Here is a 14,673-nt window from a genome sequence, read left to right on the forward strand (position 1 = left end):
TTGTCTGTACGTATGTTTTTAGTATGGATCCTATGCACTGTTTTATATGAGACCCCAGATGATTTGGATCTGGATGTTTGTCTTGCTATGTTTTTTTTTTACAATCCACCTGTAATATTGCCACCCTGATTGTCCATATTGTAATTTTGCTGATATATTCTGCACACAAGACATCTACTGTCCATTCTGGTAGAGAGATCCCTCTAAAGTTGCTGTTCCTGAGGTTTCTTTCATTTTTTCCCAGATTAAGTTGATTGATCAGACTTGTTAATCTCCTCTGACACAATTTTGACTTCTGTGACAAACCTCTCTGATTTGCCTTTCCTTCCAGTAGCCTGATGGGTGGAGTTGGGTCGTCAGGAAGATTCAGCTCACCTGCACAGGCTGCAGGACTATATAAACTGGTAGCAGTGACTGTGTCTTTCTCTCCCTTGACTTCCACTGTGTCTGGTTCTGTCACATTTAGCATATCATTACACTCATTTCCATTTTAGTTATGCAAAGAAAATTTCTTTTAAGTTACAGCTCATGTGGCCTCCATTCCTCTGCCCAGCCTTGAGCCAAGCTGTGACATTTTTCTGATATTAGGCTAAATTTAAAAAAAAAAACCAACAACTTTTTTTTAGATGAACTCCTCGCTATAAAAGATGCAAGTAGGCTACAGATGCCCCCCATATGGTTCATAAAAGCTCAAAGTAGCAGACTGATGCTGCATTCATAGTTAGTTTTGGGCGCCCTCTGGTGGAATCAAATGTACCACCAACTACTTCAGAGAGAAATGTAATCATACTATTAAGATCAAATGTCATATCTAAACAGTTTTTTTGCTGATTGATTCACAGAGACACTCACAATGTTTTTTTTTTTTTAAATCACGTTTTTACAGAGTTGCGTTGGACAAATAGTCTTTATTACTTGTATTAAATTTACTGGACACATCATTCCTTTCAATGCACATATCATTAGAATGATGTGACTGGATACATAACTATGAAACAGTAAAAAAATACAAGATAAATGTAGATGTAGACATATAGATATACAGATTCAATATATTACAATAAGATACTGCAGCAAAACAAGTTATTACCATTTTAAAACCTTTCTGCAGAGACAAAGTCACCCTGTGGTGTTTTCTTGTGATCACACAATTGCTGTTTACATTTAGTGTTACTCACCAAACATATTGCGTGTATCCTTAAGCTTTAACAAATGTGTTGAATGCATTTACTTTTACATAAAACATTTGCAAAGCCGATTGTTTTAATCCTGCATTGTTTACATCCATGTTTAGCCCACTAGCAGACACATAACTCCACAAAGAACCTTTAAGTCTGTGGCTGCATTAGCAATATGCATCACTCGTAAATGTAGAATCAATACAAAATCTTATAGGTTAAGGCTATTCTATATTCTCTTATTGACATTATTTGACATGTAAATCTTGGTCCCTAAATAGCATCAACTTTTGAACAAACAGCAGGACACATTTGTTTGGGACTACTTTCAGGCATGGATTAATACACATTTGGTGCTCTGATGAAGGCTTACAGTGTCCCTGTTCATCATAATAAAGGAACATGTAATCCAGAGCAACAATGTGGCTCATGACGTGTTTTTAATACAGTGCATTCACAAAGCATTCAGACCCCTTCACTTTATTCTTATTTTATGTTGCAGCCTTTAACTAAAATCATTTCATTAAATTTCACTGACTTAAAAACCCCATAATGACATAGAGAAAAAGAATTTTAGAAGTTTTAGCAAATTTATTTAAAAAAAAAAACAAAAACCTGAAATATCACATTGACAGAAGTGTTCTGACCCTTTGCTATGATGCTTTAAATTCAGCCCAGGTCATTGGTCATTGGTCATTTCTCTTGAGTCCACCTGCGGTGAATCAAACTGATTGGACGTGATGTGGAAAGGCACACACCTGTGTCTGTATGAGGTCTCAGCTGACAACACACATCAGGGCAAAAACCAAACCAGGAGGTCAAACAAACTCTTAAATGCACTGTGTGTTTTCAGCAATACAATGGAGGTCTATGGCACATAAATATTAATATATATTCTTAAGTTACACCAATATGTGGACAATATGTGCTTGTATGATGAAACTATTGTTGGTTATGGCCTTTTCAAGGGATTTGTTGACAATGAGAAAAATAGTAGAATATCAACAGCCCTGCTCTTTAAAGTGTCATTTGTGTTTTACAAGGGTTGGGCAAATAAACAAATATTAGGGTTGCATGTGACTCAGAATGATGTCAGTGGATTTGACTGTTGAATGCAAACATTTGACTATTTGCTCTTTTTTTTTCCCCATAGAAAGTTTGAACTGGTTTGGCAGGACATAAAGGCGATATGCAATGAACAAAGTTAACAAGCTAAGTTAGCCCTCTGAGCTAATGCGTGCTAACTACACTGAAGATGTATCAGGAATGTGCAACAATATTTTTGCAGACACTAAATATCAAATAAAAGCCTGTATTGTGTAAGATAAGTTGCTATGAGCTGGGAATTCACCACTTCTAAGCATAGGGCAGAATAAAACGTTATCTCAGAGCCTTACGGGACAAAGCCTCTCTTCCTCAAGGCAGCTCCTTCCGTCTCACTCAGACACACTCTGGTTCTGAGTCTGCAGAACCAGAACCAGAAAAATCTCAGTCGACTTAAGGAGACTTCCGGGGGTGACTTTGGTCATTTTATTTTGCATAGTTACAGGCCTGACTTCAAAAGAACAAATGAGAGTCACTGCTCAGCGCTAAAATGGGAGGCAGCAGGGGAAACCAGCGTCTACAGCCGGCATTTTATTTCAACCAAACCAGATAACACATTCTCACTCCCAGCTTGTCACATATTGACGTTTGGTTTGGTCATAGACTTTCCACATTCCACTTTTGTCTTTGACCCACCGCGTTTTCCTCTGACACCGCTAGGCGCCATTAAACTATAACTGCACCTGGCCGCAAATCATACCGATGTTAAAGGACACCTTTTTCGTTGGTTTCTGACACTGCAAGTCACAGAGAGTAAGCCTAGGAAAAACTAGCCTAGCCTGGTTTCTGTCAGTGAGTAAAGTGTGTTTTAAAATGCCTCACCAAGGCCCTTAAGCTAAGTTCAATGAAAGAGAGAAATTCAAATTCAGAAAGTGTATGTTTGAATATTTCCATTTAATATGGAAAAGATGTATCAGAATATTTCCTTTCTTTGCATTTTGTGTATTTATTAAACTGAAAAAAAGCAAAGAGCACTTGTGGAATGTAGTGAACTCGCCACTTGGACACATCTCCCACCTGAAAAACACGCACCTGTCTGCACGAATAAATCAGCCATCACAGGTTGTTGGGCTGCCGGTTAGAAATTTTAACATGTTGCCCAACCCCATCTTGTACAATAGTAGTTTTTTCTTCTTATTTCCCGTCTTACCACATTTCAAGGCATTACCTGCATGTTCATCACCACCACATCATTAATACAGCAAAGTCTTTTTGAGAAGGCAGATGTGTTTGTGCTCATGAGATGAGTCCATCCAAGTTCATTAGCTGCTGAATCTTCTGCAGTTTTATTCTAAGTCTGTCCTCTTATAAAAAGGACGTCTATCCCCAGTGTGGTGTTACTATGGTGAGCGGCTCCCGGTTTTGTCCATTGATAATCGGCCAGGGATTGAAGTACGGGAAAACCGGCTCTTTGAATGTCGCATTATAGAAGGTGAAGAGGTGACTCATGTTTCCTGCATCGTAAAACCCCACCTCACCACGACTATAGTCCAGGTAGACCCCCACCCTCCTGGGGGGTTTGGAGGGATATATCAAGCTCTCATCTGAGTCGGTGCAGGCTTCATACTCGCTGGTGCCATCTGCGTTGTCTCTCAGCACCAGGGTCCAGAAACCATCATCTGGACAGAGGCTGATCTCCTCCTTCCTGTTGACGGAGGCTGCAGCCACACCCAGACCCCACGCTGTCTTATAGCCCACCTCCACCTCCCAGTAGTGTCTGCCAGAGGAGAAGGCCTCAGAGCCCAGGACGATGTTGTAGAGGGTGAAACGCTCGGGGTTGTTGGGCAGGTTGGTCTGGATTCTTCCCACCTGGACGCTGGTGTGACATGGAGACACCCACAGGCAGGGGTAGGCTGTGTCTGGGTCGAGGGTCACCGCTGTGACAGCTGAGAGGAAAAAAAAAAATTAGAAATGCAACAAAATACGTGTTTACAGTAAATGACCCGAGAAAGACTCCTTAACCATGACCTTCAACAAGATACTGAATGCCAACCTGCGCAATTAGTGTAAGACGACCTTGATAAGAGCATCAGCTACATGGATACAAATAAAATATAAATGACACTGCGTCAAGATGTAACTCCATAGACTCATTAAATCCAGTGTTGCAGTCTACTATTACACAATCAACAACGATGTATGACATGTCACTGGAGAGGACCCAAGATCAGTCTCTGCACACCTGACTTTGACTCAGTGTCAGGCAGCGGTTCAGAAAGCAGGAACAGTCATGTGTAACATTAATGTCATCTGACTCCTCCAGACAGAGCAGGTTGATACGAGACTGAACACACAATGCAAAGCACAAAAATGTCTTTTGTAGATACAGCCAACTTTTTTTAAGGAAGCAGTTTAAAGTCTTCTGTGCCTCTGGAGGAGCTCTGAAGTCTGAGGCAATGTGGGATATGTGTCAGCTATCTTTACAGTTTAGCCATAATCTTAGTCCTGAGTCAAATGTCATTGATAGTGTTTATCACATTTAGTCATCCTGTTCTTTTGGTCAGGTTTTAGTTGACTAACAGTCTGGGTATTCTGGTCTTATCTTAGAGAGAAAAACATAACTATTTTAGGAAAGTTTTAGTCGCTAAAAATTCCTGACATTTTAGTCGGTTATAGTCATCACATTAGACTGAACATTTCAGTCAGTCCAGTCTGGTCAAGTCAAAACCTTCATTTTACTCAAATGTATTTCACAAAGGACTTTATCTTATCAGTATCTGACATAAAAACAGGTTGAATGATAAGGAATACAGGTTACAGAACGTAGTCTGATGGTAAAGGAATACATCAAAATAGCCGTGCTATCTTTGTTAACTTTAACTTAAGTAAGTAAGTTACTCTAAGTGCTCCCGACTGTGCTCATTGTGTGCTGTGGGTGTTGTCCTGATATGGCTCACACAGCACAGGACACAGAACTACTGAACTGAAAAACTAGAATTACTGCTTTGCGGTTGTATGCCTCTGTGAACCAGTCAGGTTGCACTTAAAGTTTACATCCATCTGTGAAGACATAGAGGCTTCACACACATCTTCCCCCCGGCAGCACAGACGATCTATATAATCATCACAGTTTCAAGGTGGGCACCCAAGGTTAGTGTCACTTATTCAGTATCTGACCAAATTTCTCCCCTTTTGTTCCTGAGTTATGATGTTAAATAATGGCAAGAAAGGTGTTTCTGCAGAATATTATGATGTCACAGTGAAGCTGACCTTTGACCTTTTGCATATAAAATCTCATTGCTTCATAGTTTTATCCTATTAGACTTTTGTGTGAAGTTTTTTTCATAATTACCATATGAATTCTTGAGTTATGTCCAAAAACAAGGTCACAGTGAACTTTGACTATGATCTAATCATTTCATCACTGAGTCAAAGTGGATACTTGTGCCAAATTTGATTACATTCCCTCAAGGCATTTGTGAGATTTCGCCCTCACAAGGAAAGGACGGACCAACAGACAACCCGAAAACATAATACCTCCCACCACGGCTGTCACCAGCATGGGGGCATGGAAAAAACTGTTTTGTCTTCTCTTTTTTGTTGATAAAATAAAAAGAGATTGTAGTAAAGATTTTTTTTAACTACATTTTAGTCTCTTCTTTTTTTTAAAACAACATTGCATGTTGATATAGTCACAGTTAGTTCTGTCCTGTCAGAGTCTTGTCTTAGTCCCGGAAAAAAAGGTCATTGACGAACATATTTAGTCATAGCTTTTGTCAACAAAATTTTCACTGGCCTTGAGACTGCATATTTTTGACAGAAACAGTGTTGGAATGGGATCTGGTATTTTTTTAGCCTCTGCTGCCTTAATTTCAATTGCTGTTGAAGCACATCAACATGGTGGGGGTGTGTGTGTGTGTGTGTGTGTGTGTGTGTTTGTCCATATGTAAGTCTACATACCTGGCTGGAAAATTGAGCTCATTTTCCTCCATGTCCTGTACTGCAGAGGTCCCAGGAACTCTCCTGACTGCAGATCCACACTCACCTCTGGGGGGCGCTCAAACAAGCTCTCAGCCCTGACGGACAGAAACAGAGAGAGATCATGAGAAATGAAATAATTCAAAGCAAAAGGCAGCATAAGAAGGAAGGAAAGCCTCTTGGCTAAAGAGCAACATTATTTTTGGCTGCTTTAATGGATACACCTGACAAGGAATGTAATGTCTATATCTGCCCATAGTCCTTCAACTGTCAAGTGCTGAGGTTTCTTGTTAATATGTTTAAGCACTTTTATTTTGTTTTACTTAGAAAAAAAGGAAGATTATAAGGTGCAGTGTGAAGATTTTGGGGGATTTAGTAGCATCTAGCAGCAAGAATTTCAGATTGAAACCAGCTGAAATAAAGTTCATTGTTCAGGAGGTTCCAACCAGGAGCCCAATTATCTGCAGAGGTCTCCTCCTTTCCAAAACAAACAGACCTGGTGATTTAAACCGGTAAAAACACTTGATAAAACCGGTTCAGTGTGTCTTTGCAACACTGCTCGCCACAGAGGGGCTTCTAACTATGGTGGCTGACATGAAAACTTGAATGGCCCTATCGAGAGCCAATGTTCTGGGCTACTGTAGAAACATGGTGGTGAACATGGTGATCTGTGTAGACGAGGACCAACTCTTTATGTACATATAAACGGCTCATTCCAAGGTAAGGACAATGCAATGATTCTTATTTTCAGGTGATTATACATTAAAGAAAACATACTTATCTCCCTAAATATTACACACTGGACCTTTAAGCCATTAAAAGCAGTGATTCTCCCAGTGGGCCCTTAAGTGAGCCTTGAAGTGCCATGTAGTGGGCCCCGGAGGATACTGCCAATTTGTTAGATTAAATATATTATATTTTTGTGGGTCATATACAAAGCTAATGTTAATGTACTCAAGACATCAGATAAATAAAAAACGTCAAATTAAAATGCCTAACTTTAATGACCAGTTCCCTTTTATCATCACCACACCAATCACAACACATCATCACATACAGACAAACATGTTCTGCCACCATTGCCTCTAATGCAGTGACGCATAATGGATCCACTTTTGAAAAGAAAAAGTGATGTGTGAGAAAACCATGTGCCAGTAAAAGCTCTGAAGCATTTGGTGACTAAACATGACCCTAAATGTGCTACATGTGGATTCATAATGGCGGGCAGTGACTGAAAGTGTGTTGAATGGGGTGAAATCCTGTCAAAATGAGGCGCTAAAACCATCAAAGCTTCAGACACACTTAAAGCACTCAAGATGTGTCAGGAAGCTAAAGAAATATGTCTTAAGAAAAAGGGAAGGCTGCAGGCAAAACAGAAACTCATCACAACATCAACAGCTGACTGTGGCGTGACACACATTTTACAGCCCAGATGATTTTTTCTCCTTTTTTGTCACGACTGAGAAGATGGTGCTTGGAAATGTTTCAACAACCAGAAGTGGGCCTGCAGTAAAAAAAGGTTGAGAACCCCTGATGTACCTCACTTTGACTACATTTACATTCTTAGCTCAGCCACGTATTTATGAGATATAAACAAGACACTAACAAATCCTTTTTCCCAGAGGTGGACCAAGTCATTGTTTTGCAAGTCACATGTAAGCTCATGCATGTTTGACTGGTTCAAGTACTGTGAATCTGGGGAAATAAGGCTGAATCCAAATGTCCGCCCTCTGGACTAGCGGACTGAGCCCTTGTGGATTTCAGCCGTACATGCTGTGACGAGTCATCACGTTAAGTCTGCGAGGGCAGTTATATTTGGCATTACACTACACTACAGTAATTATTTTACATATACATGAGTTTTGATTTTTTAGTCCGCTATTGGAAAAAAAACCTACCACGTCAAGTCCGTATTGCAACGAATTGTTTGCAATTAAATCAGTGAAGTCTGCATCCCAAGTGGACTCTCTGGAAATCTGCAGAAAGTCCGCTTTAGGCCCCTTGTGGACTGGAGGAATTGTGGATTTGGATAGCCCTAAGCACTCCCAGACTTCCCGGGAACACGCCTATAAAGTCTGCGAGTCTGCAAGTGTGGTGAAGTCCAGACATCTAGATACAGCCTAAGTGTCGACTTGCTGGGAATGAATTGCGTTAACGTTAGCTGACGCAGGAAATGAAGGGAAACAAAATTATTCATGGCTCACTTTTTAATCTTTGGCTCAGGGGAAAATATCAAGTATTTTCGAGTTAACAGGCTCAGTCTTGAGTCACTGGTGGTAAAGTCCAAGCACTGTTGCAATTCTTCTTTGATTTTGTCAAGTCGAGTCTAAAGTCATCAAATTTATGACTCGTGTCTGACTTGAGTTCAAGTCACATGACTCAGGTCCACACCTCTGATTACTATTAACATCATCATTAATGTCTTGTACGTCTTGTACGTGCTCAGTGACTTAACTGATTTGTGGCACTGTTTTTAAATTAATATACTTTCTTGGGGGGCCTTGGGAAAGGTATCAAATATTTTCAAGTCAAAAGGCTCAAGTTCAAGTCACGTGTCATTGGTTTTCAAGTACAAATCAAGTGTCTAGTCTTTTTTGATTTTGTCAAATCGAGTCTTAAAGGGATAGTGCACCCAAAAATGAAAATTCAGCCATTATCTACTCACCCCTATGCCAAGGTAGGCTCTGGTGAAGTTTCAGAGTCCTCACAACACTTGCGGAGATCCGAGGGGAGAGTGGGTAGCAGCACAACTGCAGACCTAATGGCTGACGGCGCCCCAGATTAAAACGTCCAAGAACACAAAATTGAAACCACAAAATATCTCCATACTGCTCGTCCGTAGTGATCCAAGTGTCCTGAAGCCCTGACATAAAAAGTTGTTTGGAAAAATGTCATTTAAACTCTGTTTTTAGCCTCACTGTAGCCTGCAGCTCTAACTGCCTCTCTGTACACTACGCTGATGTGTGTGCGCTTGCGCGAGACCATGACACATGGGCACCGCCTTCATGCGTGTTCACGTGCTTTTGCTGGTCTCGCACGCAAGAGCGTACACGTGAGCACGGTCCACAGAGAGGCAGTTAGAGCTGCAGGCTACAATGAGGCTAAAAACAGAGTTTAAATGAATTTTTCCAAACAACTTTTTATGTTGGGGCTTCAGGACATTTGGATCACTACGGGTGAGCAGTATGGAGATATTTTGTGGTTTCAATTATGTGTTCTTGGACGTTTTAATCTGGCATTAGGTGTGCAGTTGTGCTACTACCCACTCCCCCCTCGGATCTCCTCAAGTGATGTGAGGACTCTAAAACTTCACCAGAGCCTCCCTCGGCATATGGGTGAGTAGATAATGGCTGAATTTTTATTTTTGGGTGCACTATCCCTTTTAGTCATCAAATTTGTGACTTGAGTCTGAAGTTGTTTTGACTTTCTGCTTCCTCGTGTCCAGCAGTTGGTATGACTATGTGACAAAAATGGCACAATAAACCACAACCACGCCTCTACATCCTGTTTCAGCAAAACAATACGCCATCACCTTGTGACTTTTGACATTTGATTTGGGACAACAGTCACATAAAGACAAAGACGGAGATAACCTAGAAATGAATGACTAACTTAATAAGAAATCCGTGCTGTGAAATGACCGAGATTATACTCACCCTCCGATGAAATCTTTGATTCCCTGAAACAGAGCAGATCAAAACAAACCTATGGTTACAACACACTTTAGACTCTGCTGTAGCATGCAGATAATATCTCTGACACTGCACTTCTACAGTATAACAGTAATCTTTTGTATTTGTCAGCTCTGTTTTTTTCATGCAGCTGATTTTTCTCACAGTCGAATTAGATACAGAAATGTGCTGTACAATGACCATCATTCACTCCTCCTCAGTCCTCTCTCTTACCTTGAGCTGCTCTGGGTTTTCGTCCTCTCTCAGTTTGAGGCGAAGCTCGTCGGCTGTACTTTCCAGCTGGCTGATTTGCTCGGTGGTCTGAATGAGTGCCTCCTCCAGCTGGTTGAGCTTCTCCTCTTTCTGCTTCTGCAGTTTCTCCTTAATGCGCTCCTCCTCCTCCAGTAGGAACTCTCTCAGACGACCAAACTCTGAAGTGACCATCTCCTCCAGATCTCCTGCTTGCTCCTGAAACACAGGAACAACCCCCATCAGCATAAACATGGATGAGATTTTATGATGTGTCAGACTAGGCCAAAATAATCTTACTTTTGGACCAAGAACATTAAAGAAGAAACTCCTCTACTCTTATTATTTTACAGGCCAAATCTTCACTGAATCATACAGGCTGTTCTGTTTGAGTGAAACTTTCAAATATGTTGCACTTCTGGAAAACAGAAAAATGAAGAATTTTGTAATTATAGTGCAAACAGGTAAAATAGGAGGGGACTAAGCCTTGTTGTTTGACTTTGAGGGACTGACACCAAACCTACATGTTCTTCTTGGGTTTTTATTTTCTGTTTTCATGTTAAGAAATACCCAGTGTTTTATTTTTGTTTTGTACATTTAGACAGATTTAAACGGGTAGTGCAATATCATTTTCTCAGTCATGTGCAACACTACTTCTTATCGTTATATCATATTCAAAATAACATTAATTATCAGGCACAGTCTGCTTTGTCCACCATTTTATTTCATTTTTAGTAACTCTTGTCCTTATCTTACTCCTATTGTTACATTATTGGGCACTGGTTTTGCTTTTGCCCCTTGAAAACACTTCTTATCTTGTATATTTGTAGAATTCGACAGACATTTAATACTCTGTTATTCTAAAACTGGGCCCACTGAGTGACCCTGATCTGGAGAGTCCACTGGTTGTTCTGGTTGTTACTGGCTGTGAACGTTAAACTGTGGTTACTGTACTTAGTGTTGCATTCTCTGGCACAAGAGTGTCCTTCAGGATAAATACATTTCTACTGAACAAAACTGAATTGAATTTGTAACACCACTAGGCTGAACAAATAATATATGTAGGCCCTATGTGCATATAATCAGTGGCAGAATGTGAAGTACATGTACTCAAGTACTTTACTGAAATATGCTGAAATATTAACTAAGAGCTGCAAACAGACTTTGATGTGTTGGTGGAGTTCCCCTTTAAGTAATATAGTCAATGTAACAGAGTGGGTGTTTTTTACACTGTTTTATAGGCAGTTTTAGTTAAGTAAAGGAAAGAAATACTTAATTCATTCTTAAAACAGGTAAACAGAATCAGACAGACAGGGAGGCAGGCGATGTAACAGGCACTTACAGACACGCAAACACGCACAGGAAGAGAAATTTGCATGAAAAGACAGATTCTCACACTTCCTCTCAAACTTGATGACCCACATCCTGTCAAACCGACAGAGAAACGGAGAAGTGAAAATCTGTGCATATGCACATAAACTGGGTCAAACAGAAACAGCAAGGCAGCGAGACACGCAGGAAAACATACATGCTGACACGCTCATACAGACAGGCAGAACAGAAACAGTGTGTAGTAACACAGAGCGGAGATATGTGTAGTTATCTGCCACAGCAGAAACACTCCAACTCAGTAAACAGGCTACGCTCATATCTCTGTGTGACACCCATATAAACAGAGACCTCATTATGAGGTGAGTGCTGCTGTGGCGGAAAAAGTAAACCAGCTTCAATTCAGCCAGCTGTTATCGCTGTCTGTGAGGGTGTGTGACATAGTTATTGTGTGTGTGTGTGTGTGTGTGTGTGTGTGTCTATGCCGCCTGTGAAAGAAGAGATTGTGAGAAAGGCAAACATGACATGACGTGCATGAATGTTTATAACCACTTGTTAAATTTCAGGAAGAACCCTCTGTATGTGCACACTGTGAGATCCATCACGTTCACACCAACAGCACTGAGTAACAGCCTGTTGTGTCACCACCAGTCATAACTAGGATGAGTCATCCGTCTGTCTGACAGATAAAGGTGGAGGAATGCAGGTGGATGTTGCATAGCGACCAGAATTTCTGGTTCCTGGAGATTTCCTGTGTTTCACAATGCTTCACACACAAACACAAACACACATCTCTCGGTACCTTAATGAGGAGGATCTTTTCATTGGTCTGCCTCTGGAAGAGCGTGGCCTCCTCTGTCTGCAGCTGAACCCGATCCAGAGCGACAGACAGCTTATCCTGCAGCAGAAATAGACAAATCACATGCTAAACGTCGTCAAGAAGTGGTGCCGCTAAATGAAATTTTACCTAAAGTTCATTTGATTGGGTGCCTCTTCTTTGAAAAACAACATCGTCTCTAATGGGAGTCATACGATGCCTTTCCTCAACTGACCGCTCTGACCCACAAACAAACTCAAACAAAATGGAAAATTCAACGCCTGTAAAACATGAGAGGGCTCTCGGAGAGTCTCCAAACAAACTGGTGACGGTCAGCCTCGGGGGTTAAAAGTGCAGGGGGAGTCATAAGAGCTCACACTGTTCTGCTGAATTCCTGTAAAACACAAAATATCCAGAGGCTGCCAGGGGCCAACAGGGTGTCTGCCTTTTAAAACAACTGCCACTTCCTCTGTGAAATTCCTGGTTTCTAGTGTAACAGCACTTTTGTGCATTTTTTAAACTAAATCCTAATTTATTTACTTTATTTAATCCCTATATAACCGGGTAGGTCCCCAAGGGAGTTACAACAAAGACAAGATTTGGCATTGAAAACAAAATATGACAATGTATAAGGCAACACTGAAAAATACTTAAAAAAAAGAAAAAAATTAAACAGAGGCACTAAATTTTTTTTTCTGGTTTTATTTTTGCATTCTGGTGTGTTTTTCAATGGCAGTCTTCTTCGTGTCACTTTTTTTTTAGTGTGAGAGGTTTTTTTTATGATGACAGTTTTTTACAAAAGTTTTTTTTTCTGAGTTTCACTTAAACTCAGAAAAAAAAACTGTGGACCATGCTCACTTACATTAAAAAGAAGATCAAAAGACTGTCATTGAAAAACATCAGAATGCAAAAAATATGTATAAAAAAACACTTTAATGGCTAGTTTCAGCGACAATGCTTCCCTTTCAATGTCAACTTTTATTTCAATGCCAAGACTTGCTGTCAGTGTTCTAGCTCCATAAATAGACTAGTATTGATTTGACATTTAGGAATGTTTCTCAAACTTGAGCTCTCTCCAAGAACAAAGGGGAGGAGTGTCACGTTGACATGAAAGAGAATGGCACTCCCTATAACTTTGATTCTAAGTTTAGATATCCACAATGACACTGATTACATAATGATGTCAAAGTAGCTATCACCAAGTGCTTTATCTCACAATGAGGTCTGTGTAATTGTGATATTTTGCCAGACATAAGGCTTAAGAAGGTTTATTTTAAATGAACCAGCCAATAAGACAGTACCCTGTAGTTCTCAAAGGCCTCGTTAATGGGGATGACATTATGGGTCTTGTGGTCCCGGGACATGCCGCACACCAGGCAGATGGGCAGCTGGTCGTCCTCACAGTACAGCTTCAGCTTCTCCTCATGCTCCTCGCACATATCCATCCACAGGCGCGGCCAGAGCCCAATGGACGAGGCCACGCTGCTCATGCTGGACCCGGGTTCCCGCTCCTCCGGCTCCTCCAGCGGACCTTCCGGATACCACCCGCTTGTCCCCGCGGCTGTGTCCATGGCCCGGGCTCTGCGCACACTGTCCACGACGTTGCACAGAAGCGAGTTGGGTCGCAGTTTGCGGCCGCACGACTTTCGACACTTTGGGCAACTCGACAACTCGTCCGCCTTGGCTTCCCAGCACTGGATGATGCACACCTGGCAGAAGTGGTGTCCGCACTCGAGGATCACCGGGTCACGGAACAGCTCCAGACACACCGGGCAGGTGAGCTCCGACTGAAGCTCCTCAATCGCGTTGGCGTCCGCCATTCTCTGCTGCGAACATAGTCCTTTGAGAAACGTCTAATGGCAACACAGTGAAGAGTAGGCTGCTCCGTCCTTCACACTGTCAGAGGGAGTGGTCTGAGGCTGACAGCAGAGCAGATGTTTTCACGGAAGAGACTGGAGGCGTGCAGCGACAGGCTCAGCGCTCAGAGAGCTGCTCCATTACAGGGCGTACGTGCTCTATTAGCCCCGAGTCAAACTACTTTTATTACAAAGTGGGAGCGTCAGAGAAAAAAACTCTCAAACGTTACAAAGTTATGGTAATGATATTATCTCATATTTGATTACTGAGGAAATAAAAGTCAGCCTGCGTAAGGACTTTATAATGGATTTTATGAATAAAGTTGTTTGCTTTATGTAACAATACATTAAAGGGAGACTTCACCTCAAATCATATTTAGTGCTATTCATTAACCCTTTCAAAGCTGGATAGACATTAGTTATCTCGTGCTGCATTCAAACACCTTTCAACCTTTGAAACCTGAGAAAATTAACTGGTTTGATTTCTTTAAAGAAAAATGTGCAAAACGCTACAAGGACAAAAAAGACAGGGTGGGGGGATTATTAGAAAA

At 41.1% G+C, this 14,673-nt stretch overlaps 1 protein-coding gene across 1 annotated transcript; it reads right to left on the reverse strand.

Annotated features, from left to right (window-relative positions):
- Positions 1-888: 888 nt before the first annotated feature.
- On the reverse strand, positions 889-14,286 carry LOC125894627 (nuclear factor 7, brain-like). The gene is made up of 6 exons (XM_049586170.1): positions 13,568-14,286; positions 12,252-12,347; positions 10,106-10,339; positions 9,857-9,879; positions 6,183-6,298; positions 889-4,168 (listed from the first exon to the last, which is right to left on the reverse strand). Exons 1-6 carry the CDS (start codon positions 14,084-14,086, stop codon positions 3,603-3,605), a joined length of 1,554 nt encoding a protein of 517 aa, XP_049442127.1. The 5' UTR covers positions 14,087-14,286; the 3' UTR covers positions 889-3,602.
- Between the last annotated feature and the right edge of the window lie 387 nt (positions 14,287-14,673).

This window comes from Epinephelus fuscoguttatus, linkage group LG9 (genome assembly GCF_011397635.1).
Source record: "Epinephelus fuscoguttatus linkage group LG9, E.fuscoguttatus.final_Chr_v1".
In the NCBI taxonomy this organism is placed as follows: domain Eukaryota; kingdom Metazoa; phylum Chordata; class Actinopteri; order Perciformes; family Serranidae; genus Epinephelus; species Epinephelus fuscoguttatus.

Bases quoted from the DNA above. Each gene is read 5' to 3' on its own strand.
- LOC125894627 (XM_049586170.1), bottom strand. From the start codon at position 14,086: ATGGCGGACGCCAACGCGATTGAGGAGCTTCAGTCGGAGCTCACCTGC. The intron at 6,299-9,856 runs GTGAGTATAATC...TCTGTCCGTCAG, and splicing joins ATCAAAGATTTCATCGGAGG to GGCTGAGAGCTTGTTTGAGC. The intron at 4,169-6,182 runs GTATGTAGACTT...TTTTCCTCTCAG, and splicing joins GAGCTCAATTTTCCAGCCAG to CTGTCACAGCGGTGACCCTC.